This window comes from Eschrichtius robustus, chromosome 10, assembly GCF_028021215.1.
Source record: "Eschrichtius robustus isolate mEscRob2 chromosome 10, mEscRob2.pri, whole genome shotgun sequence".
Taxonomy (NCBI): Eukaryota; Metazoa; Chordata; class Mammalia; order Artiodactyla; family Eschrichtiidae; genus Eschrichtius; species Eschrichtius robustus.
This window is the reverse complement of record NC_090833.1, coordinates 1951909-1973884: the sequence shown is the minus strand read 5'-3', so window position 1 is coordinate 1973884 and position 21976 is coordinate 1951909. Positions and strand designations below refer to the sequence as shown.

Genomic DNA, 21976 nt, shown 5'->3' with positions numbered 1-21976 from the left:
TTTATTTATTTATTATTTTATTTGTGGCTGCGTTGGGTCTTCATTGCTGCGCACGGGCTCTCTCTGGTTGCGGCGAGTGGGGGCTGCTCTTCATTGTGGTGCGCGGGCTCTAGGCGCGAGGGCTTCAGTAGTTGTGGCTCGCAGGCCCTAGAGCTCAGGCTCAGTAGTTGTGGTGCACGGGCTTTGTTGCTCTGCGGTATGTGGGATCTTCCCGGACCAGGGCTCAAACCCGTGTCCCCTGCCTTGGCAGGTGGATTCTTTTTTTTTTTTTTTTTTTTTTTTTACAAGAGATAAATAGACTGACACCAAGCATTGTACATGGATGACCACAACAAAAGCAACAATGATTGCAATTACCAAACATGAAACACACTCATACTATGTCGGCAGGTGGATTCTTAACCACTGCACCACCACGGAAGTCCCTACTCGTTATTCTTATTTATATCTTCAATTTTAGAATCAAATCGTCTGGTAAAAAATATGGTTGATATTTTAATGGAATTGCATTTATAGCTTGACTTAGGGAGAATTGACATCTTTATGGAATGCTCTATCCACAATTATATCTTTCCTTTGTTTATGTCTTTTGTTGAGTCCTCAGGCATGTACATTTTTTTTTCATATTGAGTTTTCGTAATAATTATTAAATTTATTATTAAAAATCATTTTGAAATTGATCAGTCTTGATAGTCTCAATAGAAACCATCTTATAATTTTTCTCACAATCTATTACTATGATTACTTTTATCAATAGATTTACAAGTATGAAAACTTCTTACAATCCTAGAATGAATCTCTGTGTATCACCCTTTAAAAGTGTTGTTGGGTTCTGTTTGATAACATTTTAGTTAGTATTTTTACATTGATACTAAAAAATGAGATTGGTCTATAACTTTCTTGTCAGGGTTTGAAAATAAGTCCTAACTTCATAAAAATGATGGGAAGTTTCCTCAATTTTCTAGCTTTCAGACCAACAGTTCCTTAAAGGTGTGCTAGACTTTCACTGTAAAACTGTCTGCAAGTGGTGTTTTTTGGGGGAGAAAATAACTCTTTAATAATTTATTTTTTCTAGTTTTTCTAAGAAATTAGTCCATTAACATAACTCTTTCACTGTCAGGTTGAGTAATTTATATTTTCCTAGAAAATTACCTATTTCATGGAAATTTTCATTTTTTCCCATGGGGTTAAGTAAACCTTTTTCTTTCTAATGGTTTTTTAGTTTCTTCTCCTTTTGTGGTTATTTTCACAATAGCATTTGTTATTTTGTGTATTTTTCCTTTTTAAATTAGGTTACCTAATGGTATATCTATTTTATTGATAGCTTTGAAGAATTACCACTTAATCAATTATATCATTCTTCTATTTTCTAGTTCAGTAATTTCTGCTTTTATATTTGCAACTTCTTCCTTATTCTCTCATGTTTATTTTGTGCTTCCCCCCTAATTTTTCAGTGGTATGGCTAATTAATTCCTTTTTGTTCTTTTTGTTTATTAAAATTATTTTTAGGACAGTAGGTTCTCCTGCTTTGCCTGGTTCCCCCAGATTCTGATGTGCTATGTTTTCCTTTTGATTTCCTAATATTCTTCAATTTTCTCTTTAACTCAAGAGTTGCACTGCAACTCTTCATCTTCTTGCAGTAAAAAGGAACCATAGAATAGTCTAGCTCATAAAGAGGGGAGCTTCTGATTTTGATCACCCTAAAACATGAGTTGCAGCATCAGAAAGTGTCCCTTTGCCTGGCTCGTCCTCTGTGTGTCGAGTCCATCTGGTGGGGGAGGGAAGCTGGGGGGAAAACATGGACGTGTGTTCAGGACTCCGAGTCCCACTTTGACTCTGTGTGTAAATATATATCAGCACCACCTCAAAGCCGTAATTACCACCTGCAGCCCGGAGCACTAGGGCTCACCTCTTTCCTCTTTCCTACCTTACTAGGTTGATTATGAGACTTAGCTGCCTCTCTGCCTTCACTTGGGGTTGTTGGCAAGTCCCAGATGGAGCCAAAAACTGAGCCAGTGAGACACAAAGACCCATTGTGAGGAACTGCCTGAGGGGTCTGCAGAATCTGGCAGGCACAGGGCTCACCCTGGGCTCGGGTGGCTGGCCTCACACCAGGACTAGGAGGGCCCTGAAAGGAGGAAGTGACGTTCTGTTCCAGAGCCAGCTTCTGGCTGACCTGGCTCAAGGCCAACCTTGGCCACTAACAACGGGTGTATTTAGGTCATGTACTTGGTACTTTGTATCTCATTCCTGCCACCTCTGTGAGAGGCAAAAGTGACAATGGACATGAAAGCACCTTGGAAAATCAGAGGGATCATGAGAATGAGAAGCTAAATGGCACATCCAATATGAGTTAAGGGAGCCATTCATCCATGTAACCCCCCACGCATCCATCCATCCATCCATCTACCAATCCATCCATTTACCACCCTTCCATCCATCCCTCCATCCATCCACCCACCCATCCATCCATCCACCCACCCATCCATTCATCCACTCATTCATCCATCTATCTACCACCCATCCATCCACCCATCCACCCACCCATCCATCCACCCACCCATCCACCCATCCATCCATCCATCCACCTAGCCACCCACCCATCCATCCCTTCATCCATCCAGACTGTGCGTTGTTTTAACCCACCAATAGGAACCTCCCTGGGCTGCCCCTCCCCGCTCACATAAGCCCTCCAGCAGCCTCACTTGCCTCAGTCTCTGCTTCTTGCCTCTTGGGCTAGACTCTCACTTGGGGGGCAGTGTACACCCTGCTCTAGCAATCCTGAAGCAGGCCTTGCCCAAAGATGGGGCTCCAGACTCCTAGAGGTCCCAATCAAGCAGAAGAGATGGAAGCAGGGCTGGATCCTGGACAGGCTCGGGGGGTGAAGGAGGCAGCTGCCCACGCTTGGGACACCTAGAGCCTGCCTGAGGGGGTGGCACTAGGACGGGGAGCAAGGGCCATAGGGGGCTGTACCAGAGCCATCTGGGCACCCCGGCCTTTCCCACAGATGATGACACGGGAGCAAGATGGTGGCGGGGGTCCTTGTGCCGGCCCCTCATGGAGCACACGGCAGCCCAGGGCATGCACACTCAGATGGTTGTGTGAACTGGGTGCACACACACGGGGACAGCTTGTGCAGGGGACCCGTCAGGGGTGTGGTGATATGCGCCCCTGGCGTGGGGCAGAGGGCCACCCCCTGGAGCATGTCCCTGGGTCATGGCTGGCATGGGGCTCTCCAGACCCCGCCGACCCACAGGCCTGCCCTCCAGGACACAGCTGTCCTCAGTGCTGGCTCTGACCTGTCCTTGTCCAAGAGCCCGACCCGGGAGTGTTCTGATGCTGGCGGCCAGCCTGGACCCGCACCCTAGACCCTTCCCACCTGGGGCCAAGCAGGAACCGTCCAGGCCCAGGGACACAGGGCACCTTCCTGCTTGGCCTCGGATGGAAGTCAGTGACACTGTCACAGAAAGGGGGCCTCATGTTGTCCTGGAAGATAATGTCTCCGTGGCCCCAAGGATGAGTCACAGGGCATTCGGGGAACCGCATGGCCTCCTCCTATATAAGGCCCCAAGCCCGCTGCCTCGGACTTCCCTTCTCTCCAGAGCTCAGAAGTGCAACCACGGTTGCAGCCATGAAGAGGCTCCTGCTCGCCCTGGGCTTGGCCCTCGTGTGTGGCGCCCAGGCTGTCCACATCCCCCACAAGGTGGAGGGTCTGGACATAAGAGAGGTATGGGGCTGGGGTCAGGGGCTGAGAGGGCGCAGGAAAGCCTGGACCGCAGAAGTCTAACACGGGTCAAAATGAGGCCATAGCATTGGGGGACCACTTCATCCCCCAGATGTTGGAGGGACTTGTCTCTCTCCAGCCACCTGGTTCCCAGACGCACCTGTTTCCCTCTCCCTCCTGGGGTGGAGTCGTCCTCGAAGCTGCCACACCTGGATGGGGGCTGACTTAGGACTGCGCTGGGGGTTGGGTAGAGACGGGAGTTTTTCCAAATATGCAAGAGCTCCCCACTCAGGTGTCATCACAGAGCTGGTGATCCCCAAGTGCACCTGGAACCCTAGCGCATCATGCTTCCTGAGAAACCTGGGCACACAGGAGACTCAGCATGGCCCAGTTGAGGCGGGACAGAGAGCCCACTGTGGGGCTAGGGTCCCCTTCCCGGAGTGCAGCTCAAGACCCCTCCCCAGGTGGCGGGGACATGGCACTCCGTGGCCATGGCGGCCAGCGACATCTCCCTCCTGGACGCCGAGAGTGGCCCCCTGAGAATGAACGTGGAGGAACTGAGGCCCACCCCCCAGGGCGACCTGGAGATCATCCTGCAGAAACGGTGGGTGTGCCCCGCCCCCCATGACATGGCACCACCCCTTCCCCAGGGCTGCAGGCCAGCGGGGGGCAGCTCCAGGACTGGTGGGCGGTGGGCAGGGCTCCAGCTGGGCCCTGGCTGCACTGTGGGCGGGGCCGGGGCCCGAGGGACGGGGCAACAGGGCTTGGAGGTTCTTGGTCCCCTTGGAGCCCTGCCCAGGGGTGTGGGGCAAGAGGCGGCTACACAGAGTGGCCCCGGGGTCAGTGTGGGGAGAGGCCTGTGTAGAGACGACTGGGCAGCTGCAGGCTTGGGTCCTCAGGGCCCGGGCAGTTTCCACCATGAGCCCCACCTGCCCCCAGCGTGGGGGAGCCGGGGCGTCGAGGAATTCTGGGCCATGATGAGACCAGTATTCTTGGAAACACTGTGTCCAAAGCCCCATGCAGACAGGGCCCGTTTTGAGCTGCCACGTGCCTTCGGCCACCAGCCAGCTCACCTGTGGGGTTCCTGGCTGACTCTGTCTGCCCCGTTGTCAACTTCCTCAGTCACCTGCTTGGGTCCAAGGAGGGCCGCTCCCTCTCAGGCCAACACCTGGTGGCGGTGCTTTGGGCGGCCCAGGTGTCCTCCTGCCCTGAGGACACTTCCCGGATCCCAGCTCCCGTCCCTCCACAGGGTTTGCGAATGAGCCCCAGCGCCATCTGGCTTTTCAGGGAAAACCAAAAGTGTGTAGAGAAGACCATCCTGGCTCAGAAGACCGAGGACCCTGCTGTATTCAAGGTCGACTGCGAGTGCCCCCAGCCCGGGCCCCACGCTCCCCTGGGGTAACCCCAGCACGTGCGGGGCCCCGCCTGAAGCTCTGAGACGCTCGCCATCCCGCCATCCGGGCAGCAGGAGTCGGGCTTGAGTGTGTGGCCTCGTCCTGTGAGCCAGGCCCTGCTTCTCCCACCCCGCGGACGGTGCTGTCAGGGTGACGAGGCCTGGGATCCCCATGCTTTCCTGCCCCTTCTGCACCCTGCTTGGCGTAGATGGAAGGAAGCGGGTGTGTGTCCTGTGCACCCGGGGGGTGGGTTAGGGCGGGCACACGTTTCTCGGGCAGACACGTGGCAACTTCCCTGTTCACGGACTGGCCTGCGGCTCCTTAAAAATATCCAAACAAACCAGACCTGTGGGCAGGCACACTGTGCATTTGCCTCTCCAACCTGGAACCTGCTTCTGGAATATTCCAGGCCTCACCCCCCTCACCCCAGCCCTGGCAGCCTCCCTGGGACACATCCCTGGGCCCCCAGATCCAGCCCCACCCCCAGGGCCCACCAGCCCCGTCTCCAATCCACAATCTGTTGTTTGTCACACCCTCTTTCTGAGAGGCAGTGAGTGGGGTGGGGACAGTCCCACCCCCAGAAGCTGCCCTGCCACGTCTGGGCCCAGCAGCGGATGGGGGTGGGGAGCCACCTAGCCCCACGCCCGAGGTTCCCATTCCTCACCTGCAGGGCCTCAGGTCTACCTGGGAAATCAGCAGACTCCCCAAAGAGCCTTCCCTCCATCGCCATCATCTTGCTCCAAATCCAGCGAGGACAAGGGCCCCGAGGACGCGGGGTCTCCACGTCCTCCCCCAGGTCCCCCGCCTCTGAAGGGCAGAGGCTCCGCTACCCTCTTCCTCTTGAAATACTCTCCCTTCTTTCTTCCACTCTCTGCTATCCATGTATAACCCCAGACTCCAGTGGGGCTCCAATCCTGGCATCTTTTTGGTCGCTCACAGACCTGGTCGCCTGCCCTATCGAGGGGGGCTACCTGGGATTTAGTGCCTGGGGGTGTGGATGAATAAGTGACTGAATTAATGCCACGTCCAGGACATAGGGGAGCAGAGTTTGGCCAAGCGGGCCGTAGGCATGGAGAGCGGCTTTACTGTAGCATCAACATTTAAGAGCTGTTTCCAGTCTCGGCCTGAGTGCGGAACGGGCTGGTCTCACCCAGACGGTGAGGCTCGGAGGGTCCCCACTGGAGGTCCATAAAACTTGCTGTGCTGCCAGTGGTGGGCTTCTGGCAGCCAGTAGGGAGGCGTCCCCTCGGTGTCGGGGAGGGGATATTCCGAGCCTGGTGGCTGCCGTGGGAAAGAGCGCTCCCAGGCAATGACCCGGGTGCCCCGACGGACGCGGTGGAGGGACTCAGACAAGATTTCAGGCTCCATTTCGGCCCCTTTTCCAGGTCACGGGGAACGAAAGGTATCCGTGCTGGACACAGACTACACCAACTACATGATCTTCTGCATGGAGGCCCCCGTGCCCACCGATGAGCATGGCACGATGTGCCAGTGTCTGTGTACGTGGCTGATCCCATGGGGCGTGTCCCGAGGGGCCGCTCCTCGACAGAGACGTGGCCTTTGGTCAAGCTGTGAATAAGGGACGCTCAAGACTCCCCCGCACCTTCCTGGCCCCTGGTGGGAGGAAGGGGAGAGGGGCTGCCTCGCTGGCCCCTACAGGTCATGCTCGCAAAGGTCCCAGCCGTGGCGCCCGACACTGGCGGTCAGATGTGGGGTGACGTGCAGGGCAGGAGATGCTTGGGACAAGGTCCGGGACAGGCCAGCGGGGCTGATGCAGGAGGCTGGGGGTTCCTCCCTGAGTGGAGGGGCCTCACCTACCAGCTGGTACAAGTGGCTAATATTAATCAACAATCTAATAGAAGGAGATTTGTAATGACTTCAGAGCACTTTCAGCTATGCAAGCAGCTTTAAAGGGAGATTTTCCGACCCAAGTAAATATACATGCGATGCTGCCCTTGCTCCCCAGGTGGCCGTGGCGGGCAGTGGAGGCTCCTGGTCTTAAGTCAGCCAGCCGGGGGGGACTGGGGGGGACCAGGATAGGGGGCAGGGGTGTGCCTTTCCTCTCGTGACCGTGCAGACCCCCAGCGCTGCCCTGGGAGGAGGAGGAGGGGAATGGGCCGAGCGGGGAGGGCAGGGGCCCTGGAGGGCAGGGGGACGGGGCCCTGCAGACCACCCTGGCAAGCAGGGCTAGACCAAGCTCTACAGACCCCAGCGCATCAGTGCCTCTTTCCTGCGCTAGCTCCTGGGGAGGGGCTCAGGGTCCCCGAGCTCTCGCGGGGGGAGCGGGGGTGCCCCTAGGGACTGACCCCCTCCCCCACAGCCAGGACCCTGACGGTGGACGACGAGGTCGTGGAGAAATTCGACAGAGTCCTGGAGTCTCTGCCCGAGCACATGCAGATCATCCTGGACCTGAGCCAGGGGAAGGGTGAGCTCAGCCCTGCCCAGGGTGAGAAGCAGGGAAGCATCCTCCCCCCTTACTGGGCCCCCCATTCTCCCCAGGGCTCCCGGGAGGAAGGGGGTGAGGGCGCAGCACCCCCGAGGGGGGCCCCCTCCCCACCCCCTGCCAGGCCCCTCTGTCCCCGGGGCATCCAGTCCCGTCCTGACCCTCCCGCACGGCTCTCCCTCCCCCACAGTGCAGTGCCGCGTCTAGGTGAGCTCCTGCCGGCGCCCTGGGGGTAACGTACCCCTGCCCCACATCCTGGGCACATGCACAGGGTGGGGGTCTTGGTGGCGCCCGGGCTCCCCCATCAGGCCCTGGGGTCCCCCTGCGGGAATGGCTGGAAGCTGGGGTCTCTCCTGACGACTGCAGAGCCGCCAGCCGCGTGCCCACTCTCGAGGGGTGGCCTTTGGGGATGTCGTTTCCTGTGTCCTGGCCTCACTCGCATGCTGACCTCCCCCTGCTCCTTCTGGGCAGGGCTGAGGGCCAAGGTGGAGGCCCCGGAAGCAGGCACCGGTGACAGACACTCCACGTGAGCGGGGAGGCGGGGGTCCCTCTCCTGAGGAGGGGCCGTCCTGCACCCCCAGGCCCAGCCAGGGGAGGTGGCTGGTGAGGGTCCAGCAGGTTCCCCAGGAATCACAGGAGAGCCCTGTGTCCATTTCAGGGCCCGGGAGCCTTGGCGGGAGCCTTGGCCCCTCTGGGGACAGATGATGTCGCCCCCGCCTCCCCTATCATCAGGGTCAGGAGGGACCAGGACCAAGGTCACCCCTCTTGGGACCCAGGCCCCTCCGGGTCCCGCCTGGGGTCTCCTGGTCGGGGGCGTTCCTCCTTCAGCAATAAAGGCATAAATCAGTGTGCACTCCTGTCTGTCTTTCCTGGCCGATGCGCGTGGGCTGGGGACCCGGGCGGCTCAGGCGGTGACAGCAGGGATGGGAAAGGTGGTGTCTCCTCCAGACCCAGCCCTGAGCCCAGCGGGGGCCCCAGCGGGACGCCTCGTCTGTGTCAGGGGCTATTGGACACAATTTCCCTTTACTATTCATCCCACCTCTATCATCGTAGGGCTGCGGAAACCCTGTTTGCTGGTAGGACAGCTCACCCTGAAAATCATACGTTTTCATTTAAATTTCTTGAAAAAGAAATGTCTTGGCACCTCCCGCCCTCCCTGGAGGTAGGGGTGTGTCAGAGCTCCAGGGTGGGGCTGCTCTGTGTGTGGGCGGATCCACAGGGACCTGCATCAAAGAGCAAAGCCCCCCTCCCCCCAACCCCGTTAGACCTCAGGGTCACCCCCCGACGGGAGCTGCGGCAGGGCTGACCTCCCCCTGCCAAGAGAGAAATGGGAGCAACAACGTTCAGGCATTCCGGCTTCCTAAGGCCCTGCACGGTGCTGACGTGGCTGCCCAGCCACGGAAGCCCCAGTCCCTGCACCAGCTCAGTGGCAAAGCTGAGCCGGGCCCCTGGCCATTCGGCTCCACGCTCCAGCTCTAACCTGACACCGAACCCCTCCGATGGGAAAGCTCCCAGGTCTGGCTCCGCAGACGAAAATGACGGACAGGAGGGCAGGGCAGGACCTGGCCACAGGGTGGTGGGAAGGACGTGAGCTCGTTTCTGTGACTGCCGAGGGCAGCGGTCATCCCGGCTGTGCGCTGGTCAAGAGCACAGGCTGCAGGCCAGCCTGCCTGGCGCCCTGCTGTCTCTTCTCTGCATCTGTTCCCTACCTGTAAAATGGAGAGTGCAGAAGGAGCGACCCCGGGGAGGCAGGGTGAGGATGGAAGGAGAAAACAATTCTCCTGCACCCAGAGCAGTGTCCACACGCAGCAGGTGCGCAGCGACCGCCAGGTGCCAGCATGGCTCCCCCACCACCGCAGTCCTGCCACCTGACCTTCCCCGCCATCGCCACCAGCCACCAGGGCCTCAGTCTCCTCTGAGTCATTTCCAACTGATACAACAGTGTCTCAGAAGAAAGTCAGAAATATTCATAGGGATAGGGTGTTATCCAGAACCCAACAATGTCTGGCATCCAGTCAGAATTACCAGGCCTGCAAAGAATCAAGAAAATACAAGCCATAAGGAGGGCAAAGACCAACCAATTTAAACCAGACCAGACTAACGTAGAGTTAGAATATCCAGGCAGAGACTTCCTTGGTGGTCCAGTGGATAAGACTCCGCACTCCCAATGCAGGGGGCCCAGGTTCAATCCCTGTTTGAGGAACTAGATCCTGCATGCATGACACAACTAAGAAGCCTTCATGCCACAGCGAAGATCTCATCGAGTGCCACATCTAAGACCCGGCACAGCCAAAATAAATAAATAAATAAATAAATAAATAAATAAATAAATAAATAAATAAATAAATAAATAAAAATAAATAAAATATTAAAAAAATATATCCAGGCAGCAACATCAAAACCTTTATCACGACTATATTCCATACATACAAAGAATGAAGTGGGACACATGGAAGACGAGCAAAAGAGCCAAAGCCAGATTCTAGAGATGGAAACTACAATCCGAGATGAAAAAGAAAAAACAGCAACACTGGGTGGGACTGACAGCAGATTACAAAACACAGAAAAAACATTAGTGAGCTTAAAGACACAGGAGTAAATCTATTCAAAGTGAAACACAGAGAGGGAAGAAAGACAAGAAAAATAGAGCAACAGTGAGCTGGGGACAAATATATATATATATATATACTGGAACCTTGAAGGACGAGGAGGACAGAAAAATTATTTGGAGAAATAGTGGCCCCAAATTCTCAAAATTAGATGAAAGCTATAAATATACAGATTAAAGAAGCTCAACTAATATCAACCATAAAAAGCATGAAGAAAACTACACCAGGGCACAAATAACAAATTAATTAAAACCAGTAACAGAGAAAAAAAATTTTGTGTAAAAAGGAACAAAGATGGCGGCACTTTTAAGAATGATTTTTCCTGGAAATTTTGGTTTTATACACTTCATTAGGTTGAAGAAAGTCCCTTCTGTTTCTATTTAGATAAAAAGGTTTTGTTTTGGTTTGTTTTTAACCAGGAATTGCTGTTAAACTCTAACCAATGTGTTTTCTGCTTTGAGGTGACCAAATAGTTTTTCTTTAACCGACTGAGGTTGTAAATTGCATCAGTATGTTTTATAATGTCAGGTGACCCTTACATTGCGGAGGAAAAAACAATTAGTCACGATGGGTTGTTATCCAGCACTGGATTTGATTTTCTGCCTATGTTCTGGGGTACATTTTCCACTTATGTTATAGGTTAAGCTTTCTTGTCCTTTCCTGTCTTTTTTTTTTTTTTTTAACACCAACTGGTCAAACTCATATGAGATGTATTTATCTCCCAAGTGATAGAGCTCAAGTCAAACATATTAGAAATAACGCCATATGGATGTCAATTTAAAGTAGTGCTATGTTCTTTAGTACTAGCCTCTGGTCGTTTCCACAGAAGGGATTGGCTCAGGAGCTATTAAACTAAAGGTATTCCCACTGCTATAAAAATGCTCCATAATTATTAAAATAATTATAATTTTAATAATTGTGTTAATTTTAAACAACTTTGCTCTGGTAAATGGCTTAGAACATAGTTGTTTTCCAGAATTTAACACACTGTTCAGCCAGATGTCTTCTTAGCAGCACACAAGACTTTTTGTGAAGTTGGGGGTATTTGTAAATACTGGTCTCACAAAGTTGATTCACAACCACATTTCTTGCTCTGTGGCACCAATTTTTTCCTCAAGCCTGTCTTCTGAGCTTTGTGTTACCCTTTGCTGAATTTTCCAAGGAGAAGAAGGAGAATCTGGTATAAGAAATGTGTGTTTCCCCAAAGAGACACTGAATAGACCTTTCATCGGGACTGTCTCACCTGAAATACCCTTCCTGCTGTTGACCACTGCCGAGTCATAATCCCAAGGGGAAGTGTCTCTAGGGATAGAGGCAAAGGCCCCACAAGGGAGACTGAGGTTTTGGCCTTGGGCTCACCTCTGTTTCCAGTTGTGGTAGAAAGTCAGAGAGACTTCCTGTAACAGTATTTTGTAATCTTTAAAAATCTTTGTTATTAGTGTGACCAAGCCAAACTTGGGTCCGAGTGTCCACGTGCAGTAAAACCAATCTCCTGACACTGGTCTGTGATGAAGGAAAGGGCGGCGTTTATTGCAGGCACCAAGCAAGGAGTCCAGGTAGCCAGTGCTTAAAAGGCCAGAGCTCCCCAAAGTCTTTCAGGGAAAGATTTTTAAAGACAGGGTGAGGGAGGGGGGCTGTGGGGTGTGTGATCAGCTGGTGGACATTCTTCTGATTGGTTGGTGGTGAGGTAATCAGGAGTCAACATCATCAACCTTCTGGTTCCAACTGGTCTGGGGGTCTATGTGCTTTTAGGCAGCGTACAGTTAACTTCTTCCACCTGGTGGAGGTTTCAGTACCTGCAAAACAGCTCAAAGGACATGGCTCAGAATATTATCTATAGCCCTTGAGGAGGAACTAAAGGTCCTTGGCTTTGTTTAATGGCTGAACTATTATAATTTTGACTTGTTTGACTGTTTTCCTTTCTTTCTGTAGTTTCTCACTTCTCTGATTAAATGTACTCTTTGGAACTCTGGGAAGGCCTAGGAGGCTAAAGTTTTTCTACAAACAAGAGGCAAGTGGAGGACATGGGGGTGTTGGGGGAGTCTGTTCCGGGAAGGCCCCATAGGGTCCTGCTTGGTTACATTAGGACATTGGGGGTTTTTGACCCTTCCCCACAGGACATTGTTGATAGTACTTTTCCTGATGCTATTTGAACTACAGTCCTGTAAACAAACCTTCATCAAAACTCCATCGTGCTTCCTCTTTATTCACTCACTCATGTGCCTATTCATTCCACAAACACGGACCCTGCTGGGAGACGCATGAGCTCATGACTCTGACCTAGATCAATGCTATCTCATCCCCCTCTTTTGTTATTTCTCTCAGCAGCCCCTCCACGCTTTTAAGAGGTTAGGAGACTAAGAGAACTGATGACTCTCTAAGTCTCTCAATCTAGTCCCAACTTGTTAGATCCAACCACAAACTGTATGCAACAAGCCACTTAAGTTTTGGTGACCTTCAAGAGGCCATTCTGAGAATCAGCACAGTCACCCAGGAAAGTCTTTTTTTTTTTTTTTTTTGATGCGTCCACTAAGCGAGCCTCAGAACAGAGTCATCTATAAGTACTCAGGTTTTGCAGCCAGGGTACCACACCTGTCTCATCTGTGCCCTCTTAGCCATTTCTTCTGCCACACTCAAGGCCAGGCTCTCACCTGTCCCTTAGATGCTCAGACTTTAACATGCACAGAACCACCTGGGGACCCGTCATGAATAAAGATCTTGAGCCCCACCACTTATGAACTGAATCTCAGTCTCAGGGGTGGGCCCAGTAATGGCTTGTTAGCTCCAAACTATCCTCATGCACACTAATGCTTGAAATCAGACCCAGAGAGACAGTAGCAGTGACCCCTTAATTCCCGATTGCGTTTTTAATATTTCATCTAGTGTGTCTTAAATATCTTTACTAAAATAATCTTCTCAAAAATCTTCAATGGCTCCTAATTGTCTAGTAAAATGTTTATCTGACTTTTCGGGATTTCCAAAAATGTAAACCTAGCTAAAATTTTAACTTATTCACTCCTAATCTACACAAAACTTATACAGGATTATTTCATGTTTCTTAAATATTGATTATATTTTTCCATCTCCAGCTTTGCTCATTCTGTTCCCTCTTGTTAAATTCTTATCAGTCCTTCAAGTCTGTCTCAAATTTCACTCTTCCTTAAGAGGAGTGTACTGCCTATGTTTTCTTCTAGGAGTTTTAGCTTCAGGTTTTACATTTAAGTTTTTAATCCATTTTGAGTTTATTATTGTGCACGGTGTTAAAAAGTAGTCCAGTTTGATTCTTTTGCATGTAGCGGTCCAGTTTTTCTAACACCATTTATTGAAGAGGCTGTCTTTTCCCCATTATATATTCGTGCCTCTTTTGTTGTAGATTAATTGACCATATTAGTTGGGTTTATTTCTGTGCTCTCTATTCTGTTCCATTTACCTCTGTGTCTGTTTTTGTGCAAGTACCATACTGTTTTGATGACTGTAGCTTTGTACTATAGTCTGAAGTCATAGGGCATGATACCTCCAGTTCTGTTCTTCTTTCTCAAGATTGTGTTTGGCTATTCAGGTCTTTTGTGTCTCCATACAATTGTTCGAATTATTTGTTCTAGTTCTGTGAAAAATGCCATTAGTATTTTGATAGTGATTGCGTTAAATCTGTAACTTGCCTTGGGTTGTATGGTCATTTTAACAATATTAATTCTTCCAATCCATGAGCATGGTATACCTTTCTCTCTGTGTCATCTTCAATTTCTTTCATCAGTGTCTTAGAGTTTTCTGAATACAGGTTTTTTACCTCCTTGGTTAGATTTATTCCTAGGCATTTTATTCTTTCTGATGCAATTGTAAATGGGATTGTTTCCGTAATTCCTCTTTCTGATAGTTCATTGTTAGTGTATAGAAAAGCAACAGACTTCTGTGTATTAATTTTGTATCCTGCCCCTTTACTGAATTTATTTATTAGCTTTTTGGTGTCATCCTAAGGATTTTCTCTATATAGTATCATGTCAACTGCAAACAGTGACAGTTTTACTTCTTCCTTTCCAATTCGGATTTCTTTTATTTCTTTTTCTTGTCTAAGGGCTGTGTCTAGGACTCCCAATACTATGTTGAATAAAAGTGGTGAGAGTGGACATCCTTGTCTTGTTTCTGATCTTAGAGGAAATGCTTTCAGCTTTTCATCATTGAGAATGATGTTGGCTGTGGGCTTGTCCTATGTGGCCTTTATTATGTTGAGGTTTGTTCCCTCTATACACACTTTGTTGAGAGTTTTTAGCATAAAAGTATGTTGAGTTTTGTTGAAAGCTTTTTCTGCATCTATTGAGACGATCATATGATTTTTATTCTTCAGTTTGTTAATGTGGTATATCACATTGATTGATTTGCAGATATATTTGCATCCTTGGGATAAATCCCACTTGGTCATGGTGTGTGATCTTTTTAATGTACTGTTGAATTCACCTTGCTAATATTTTGTTGAGGATTTTTACATCTACGTCCATCAGTGATATTGACCTATAATTTTCTTTTTTTGTAGTGTTTTTGTCTGGTTTTGTTATCAGGGTGATGCTGGCCTCATGGAATGAGTTCAGAAGTGTTTCCTCCTCTTCAATTTTTTGGAATAGTTTGAGAGGGATAGGTGTTAACTCTTCTTTAAATGTTTGGTAGAATTCACCTGTGAAGCCATCTGGTCCTGGACTTCTGTTTGTGGGAGTTTTTTAAATTACTGATTTAATTTCATTACTGGTAATTGGTCTGTTTCTATTTTCTATTTCTTCCTGGTTCACCCTTGGGAGACTGTACATTTCAAGGAATTTGCCCATTTCTTGTAGGCTGTCCATTTTATTGGACATGCGTGGGGGGCACCTGGTGCTGGCCACCATGGTTGTGACCAGCGAAACTCAGACTGGCTTCCCGGTGCCGAGGTTGAGGTCCCGAGCAGCATGACATCCTCAGCTGTGTGAAAGCCCACTGACTCCGCCCAGCCCCACGATTTCATTCTGAGAGAAGTGATTTCCTGCTTCTGCAGTTACAGGCCCGACTTCCTGACATGGTTCTAAAGAGCAAGGGGTTTTGGTGGGAGGGGGAGTGACTGAGAGCTGGTGGAGGCCCAGGTCTCCTCCCAGGTCCCACTTTCTGGGGCAACGTGTGACCTGGGGGAAGCTGAGCCCTTAGATCTCAGTCTCCCTTCCACAATGGACAATGCCAACTGCCCAAGGCCAGTGGGTGCTTTTTTTTTCCTTTTCTCTCTCTCTCTCTCTCTTTTTTTTTTTTTTCAATTTTATTTTTTGGATGGTATTCTATGGAAACTGAAGATTCCTGGAAGTTATGAATAGCTGTGCCCTGAAGGGCATGCTTTGTGGTCTCGGTTCACAGGAACACGTGAGAACCTGCAGCACGGATGCCCCGCGGCTGGTGGGATTCCGATTTCCCAAGCTGACCAGGAAACACGCTGCTTGTTTCTCCCTGGCTGACCTCCCTCTGCCCTGCGTGACCCAGTTCTGAGAGTGGAACTGTGTTGGAGGTGATGGCCTCTCGCATCTGACCCCTGGGTCCAAGCCGCCTGTGCTGGTGTCCTGGGGGGGCCACCCACTGAGTGGGGGGCTTCTAACTACAGAAGTGTACCCTGTCCTGTCTGAGGCCAGAAGTCCACAGTCCGGGTGTCGGAGGGCCGAGGTCCCTCCAGAGACTCCCAGGAAGGATCCTTCCCCCCTTCTCCAGCTGCTGGTGTTGCCATCAGTCCTTGGAGCCTGGTCTTGTAGAAGCCTCACTCCAATCTCTGCCTCTGTGTTCACATGCCTTCTCCCTGTGTCCCCTCCGTGTCCTCGTTTTCTCTTACAAGGACACCAGACAGTAGATCAGCCCACCTTCCAGCACGCCTCATCTGAACTACTTACATCTGTAAAGACCCTGTTTCCAAATAAGGTCCCGTCCTGAGGTTCTGCGTGAACATGTGTTCTGGGGCGACACCATTCAACTCCATAACTGCCTGTCACTCGTCATAAAAAAGGAAACTGGGGACCCTGAACTTGGAGGATTGTTGCAAGAATTAAAGGAGATAAAACAGATCAAGGCGAGGACTGGGGTTGCCCGAGCCTCCTCCTTCTTTCACAGCCCCCACCCTGGGAAAGGGGAGTCTGGGGGCAGCCCTGGGTCCTGCAGTCTCTCCAGTGCAGGGCTCTTTCTTGGTACAGTAACCAGTGGTCTCTACAGGAAAGAAACCAGAGGCCAGATAGCAAACCAGAGCTAGTCTAGGAGACCCCTTAGCCTCCCAAGAGGCTGACAACGACAGTGGCCACCTGGAAAGACCCTACACATCGTGGGGGGCACAGGGGCCGACCCTCCAAGGCTCCCACCATCGGGAGATATCCCCACCTTGCCCCCTTCCCCCACCCCAAAGTCCACGCCCCTGCCAGATGAGCAGGTCAACCACCTGGAAGGTCAGTTGACGGCCCTTGCACCCCCCTTGGCACGGGACACAGGGCGTGCACAGCCCCCGGAGGTGCTGCTGTCGTGGTGGACTCAGCGAGACAGATACTCTGCGCCCTGCTCGATTCCCCTCCTAACTCAGGTACATGCCCAGCGCCAGGGCCCCATCCCTCCCAAGGTGTTGAAGGCGGCTTGCTGCAGCCTTGAGTGGTATGGAGGGAAGCGCCCTAGGAGATTTAAAATGTACGATTCGGTAGATTGAAGATTCAGATACTGTGGGCCTTTCCGTCACACTTACCGACATGCAGCACGCAGTGCTGCTCCGCTGGACCCCCGAAGGTCAGGTCACCTTCCCGGCTGGGTGGCTCTGGGGGTTATGACGACTGTTGCTGTCAGCGTTGCTGTCTTTATTGCTACCCTAACTGGGCAGCAGACACTTGCAGAGCTCTCACTACAGGCCAGGCCCATCCTTGGAGCTCCACCTGAGCCCCGCGCCACCCTCACCCCAGCCTGCAGGGGGTGGGGCGACCGCAGAGACCCCTTCGCCCAAGGCCACGTCCGTGGGGTTTGGAGGAGCCGATGCCCGGGACAGGAGAGTACCAGAAGCAGGAGAGCCCAGCGGGACCATAGCCTTTCGGGAGGCCTTGCTCAGCAGGGCAGGGTGGGAGGCCCTGAGAGCTGGTGGAGCCCCCAGGAAGGGCAGCCCGCAAGAGAAGGGTGATGGGTGCGGGTGATGTGACCCCCTTGTTCGGGGCAGACGGCCACCCCCTGGCGCATGTCCCTGGGTCCTTCCTGGCAAGGGGCTCTCCGGACCCCGGGCGACCCACGGGCCCACCCTCCAGGACACAGCTGTCCTCAGTGCTGGCTCTGACCTGTCCTTGTCCAAGAGCCCGACCCAGGAAGTGTTCCTGATGCTGGCGGCCAGCCTGGACTCGCGCTCCAGACCCTTCCTCTCTGGGGCCAAGCAGGAGCCGTCCAGTCCCAGGGACACAGGGCACCTTCCTGCTTGGCCTCGGAGGGAAGAAGGCCTCCTATTGTCCCAGCTGAGGAAGCCACCTGAGGGCCTGAGGATGAGTCACAGGGGATTCGCGGAACTGCCTGGCGGGGAGCCCAGCACAGGCTGGCTGGCTGGCCCTCCTCCTATATAAGACCCCGAGCCCACTGCCTCTGCCTTCCTCTCCCTCCAGATCCCAGAAGTGCCACCAAGGCCGCAGCCATGATGTGCCTCCTGCTTGCCCTGGGCCTGGCCCTCATGTGTGGCACCCAGGCTGTCAACGTCATCCAGACTATGGAGGACCTGGACATCCAAAAGGTTCGAGGGTGGCTGGGTGGGTGGTGAGCCGCAGGGCGGGCAGGGGAGCTGGGGTCTCAGAAGGCCAAGGGAGGACAGAGGAGGCTGTGCTGTCTGGGGTCCGCATTACTCTGCTAGGGCCGCCCTAACAAATACCCCCAACAGGGCCGCTTAAACAACATGGCTATCGTCTTGCATTCTGGAGGCTGGAAGTCTGAGATCAAGGTGTCAGCAGGGCTGGTTTCTCCTGAGGCCGCTCTCCTGGGCACGTAGATGGCTGTCTTCTCCCTGTGTCTTTACCTGGTCATCCCTGTGTCCTAATTTCCTCTCCTTATAAGGTCATCAGTCACACTGGATCAGGGCCCACCCTAATGACCTCATTTTACCTTTGTCATCTCTTTAAAGACCCTGTCTCCAAAGAGTTATGTTCTGAGGCTCTGGGGGTTAAGGGGACACAGTTAAGCTCCTAATAGGGTCTCTCTGCCCCCCAACCTTTCCCCACCTCCAGCCACGTCTCCCCAAGATCCAAACATTCCCACTTGTGTGATGGGCTCCTCTGGGTCCTTCTTTGGGCTCAGAGTGAGTTTAGGAAGAACATTCCTCAGGGTGCAGAGGAGGGGATGTCTCAGGGCTGGCTCAGGTCGGGGGTGGGACAGAGAACCCACCATGGGGATGGGGTCCCCTTCTCGATCCCGGAGTGCCGATCAAGCCCCCTCCCCAGGTGGCAGGTACGTGGCACTCCGTGGCCATGGCGGCCAGTGACATCTCCTTGCTGGACACCGAGAGCGCCCCCCTGAGAGTGAACGTGGAGGAGCTGAGGCCCACGCCCCAGGGCGACCTGGAGATCATCCTGCAGAAACGGTGCGCATGCCCCCCACACCCCGCTGGGGCTGCAGGCCAGCAAGGGGTGGGCGGCGGACGGGGCTCCTGGTGGGACCCGGCTGCACTGTGGGCAGGACCAGGGCCCCAGGGATGCGGAATGGGGCCCTCGGAGCCCCACCCAGGGTTCCCCACCCAGGGCTTTTTTTTTTTTTTAACTTTTATTAATTTGATGCTTTGGAACATAATAAAATAGATGAACATAAAACATCATTTTAGTTAACTTGGAAGGGGAGATAAAATCCACTGAAGTGGAAATACGTAGGAAAGCTATGTACATTCAGGCAGTTATTTTAATTCTGTGTTAGGTTAAGGATTACGAATGTACTTGAGCAACGGGGAGACATTTTGCATCTTTTCCAGTCTGAACACTTCAATATCTAAGACGAACGGGATGTCGCAGAAACACAGCAGAGTGGGGAGAGCCCCGTGTAGAGGTTGCTGGGCAGCGGCAGGCCTAGGTCCTCAGGGTGGCAGCTCCCACCACGAGTCCCATCCGCCCTCAGAGCGGGGGTGGGGTGCAGAGATGGGGACCCGAACCCCACGATTGTCTGCAGGTGCAGGTCATTGCCCCTGACCGCGGGGCCTGGCCGCTCCCGGCCCTTTTCTCCCTCACTCCGTCTGCCCTCTTGTGGCCTGTCCAGCCTGGTCACCCGTGGCCCTAGAGGTTACTGTGAGCGCAGCCAAGGCCTGGGTGACCAGCTGGGCTCCAATGCCCCCCCGGCTCGGGCCCCTCCTGGGGCCAGCCTCCACCCCTGGCCCACAGTTTGGTCTGATCAACCGTGCATGGTCTGTGCATGTGGCTCAGGAAACGCCTGCCTTTCAGGGAGAAGGATGGGTGTGCTAAGGAGAAAATCATCGCAGAAAAAACCGAGATCCCTGCTGTGTTCAAGATCAGCTGTAAGTGCCGGGTCTGTGGTAGGAGCCCCACCACCCTGGGGGCTCTGGGCAGGTGCAGGGGGCTGGCACCGGGCCCAAGGATGCTAAGGGGCTGGTGGGGACAAGTGACGCTGTCATTACACCAGCTTCACTGCCCTCCCTGCCCCTTGCCCGGTGCTGTGGGGCCAGTGGCCGCGGGCAGGTCCCTGCGAGGTTGGCCTCACTCCCCAAGGTGACTCTCCAAGCTCTCTCTGCTGGGCGGGAGCTCGGGCCCCTCAGGCTGAGCTCAGGAAGCATCTGTGCCCGTCCAGGCAGAGCCGAGAGCCACTGTCAGCGGTCAGGGTGCCCCACGGCCCCCAGCCCACCACATGGGTTCCTCCATCTCCACGAGACGGGTTCCTTCCCTCATCCACTGCTTCACTCATTCCTCACTAAATCCAAGATGAGAAAGCGCCATGGGGGGCAGGGGGGCTTCCACCAGGGTCGCTCCCGCCCGGCAGCCTGGGCCACCTTGGGACTCACTCTGACTCACTCACTCTTGTCTGTGCCAGACAAGAACTGACCAATGCCAGGGCGCCTGCCCCAGGGGCTCCAGTGCCGCCTGCCCGCACTGGGTCAGGATGCTGGCGTTGCCCCTGAAGCTGCCTGGCCCTGCGGTGCCACCGCCGCCCGCTGGCCTCTGTCAGGGCAACACTCACTCCCGCTGCCCCGGTTCCCATGGCTCTGGGCTGCCCTCCAATGTAACCGTGCTTGGGATGCTCCCCTCCTCCCGCACTCGGCGGTGCCCAGTCTCACCTGCGGTCGGCGTGACAGCCCCATCTCTTGACCACTCTGGGTCCCGGGGGGCATCCTGGATTGAGTGGTGAGTGTTCCTGAGTCCAGGAGGTGGTGGAATGTCTCTGGCGCATCCATAGCCGATGGGCCTGAGGACGGCTTCGGGGAAGGGGCTGCACCACGTTGGAGTGCGGGGCTGCAGGAGGCGCTCCCCGCCCAGTCCTCGCCAGGTGGGGGCCATGGAGGAGCTGACCCGCGCGCGCCCCCGCTGGAACTTACTTCTGCCCCGTCTCGGTCTCCCTTCCAGCCCTGGGTGAGAATAAGATCTTTGTGTTGGACACGGACTACGAAAACTACCTGCTCTTCTGCATGGAAAACGCCGCCGACCCCGAGCACAGCCTGGCCTGCCAGTGCCTGGGTACGCGCCCGCCCCCGCTTCCCAGGGAGACCCGCGGCGTGGTCCTCGCTGCCAAGAGGGTGGGAATGGGGGAGCTCGACACCGGAGGGGGAGGAGGGGTGAGGGGTCATCGGGAGAGCGTCGCATCCTGGGGCCTGGTCTCCTGTGCGCCTGTGGGTGGCTGGGGACGAGGGACACACACGCGGGCTGAGGGGCAGGTGCACTGCAGCACCGTGACTGGTGTGACCATCTCGATGGCGCCGGCGGGTCACTATGAATCCAACAGCCTTTGTTGCCGGGGAGTTTCAATACCTTCACCAAATAAGAATTCAGTTACAAAGACATCTTTCAACGATAACGTCCTGAAAACAAATGTCAGGTGACATCTTTATTGTCACAGAAGATGTGCCATTGGGTGTTCCCAGGGAAGTGGCCGCGGCCATCAGGCAGTGCAGGCTCCTGGTCATAAGTCAGCCAGCCCCGGGGTGGGGCGGGGAGGGGAGGCGGAGACCCAGACCTCCGGAGGTGGGGTGCCTTTCCTCTTACGACCGTGCAGACCCCCACTGCAGTGCTCTGGGAGGAGGAGGAGGGGAATGGGCCGAGCCGGGAGGGCACGGGTCCTGGAGGGCAGGGGCGCTGAGCCCTGCAGACCACCCTGGGGGGGCGGGGCAGGGCCCTCGGCGTCCCCGAGCTCTGGGGGGAGGCGGGGGTGCCCCCAGGGACTGACGCCTCCCCCACAGCCAGGACCCTGCAAGTGGACGACGAGGTCATGGAGAAATTCAACAGAGCCATCAAGCCCCTGCCCATGCACATCCGGCTCTCCTTCAAGCCGACCCAGCTGGAAGGTGAGCTCCCAGGCCCCGCCCCCGCTCCCTGGGCAGAAAGCCACCAGCCCCGGGACGACTTCCTCCTGTGGTGAGCCCCATTCTCCCCAGGGCTGCCAGGAGGAAAGGGGTGGAGGCGCAGCGCCCCCGAGGGGGGCCCCCCTCCCCACCCCCTGCCAGGCCCCTCTGTCCCCGGGGCGTCCAGTCCCGGCCTGACCCTCCCGCACGGCTCTCCCTCCCCCACAGCGCAGTGCCGCGTCTAGGTGAGCTCCTGCCGGCGCCCTGGGGGTAACGTAACCCCCCTGCCCCACATCCTGGGCACGTGCACAGGGTGGGGGGTCT

General features: G+C 53.9%; 2 protein-coding genes across 2 annotated transcripts in view; one reads left to right on the top strand and one right to left on the bottom strand.

The window, feature by feature from the left end:
- RPL7A (ribosomal protein L7a) overlaps positions 1–21976 on the bottom strand; it is a 304745-nt gene that overhangs the window by 92812 nt on the left and 189957 nt on the right. The gene's annotated exons all lie outside the window — the stretch shown is intronic.
- On the top strand, positions 17807–21897 carry LOC137770422 (beta-lactoglobulin-like). The gene is made up of 6 exons (XM_068553126.1): positions 17807–17902; positions 18603–18742; positions 19587–19660; positions 20721–20831; positions 21551–21655; positions 21881–21897. The coding sequence occupies exons 1-6, from the start codon at positions 17807–17809 to the stop codon at positions 21895–21897; spliced, it is 543 nt and encodes a 180-aa protein (XP_068409227.1).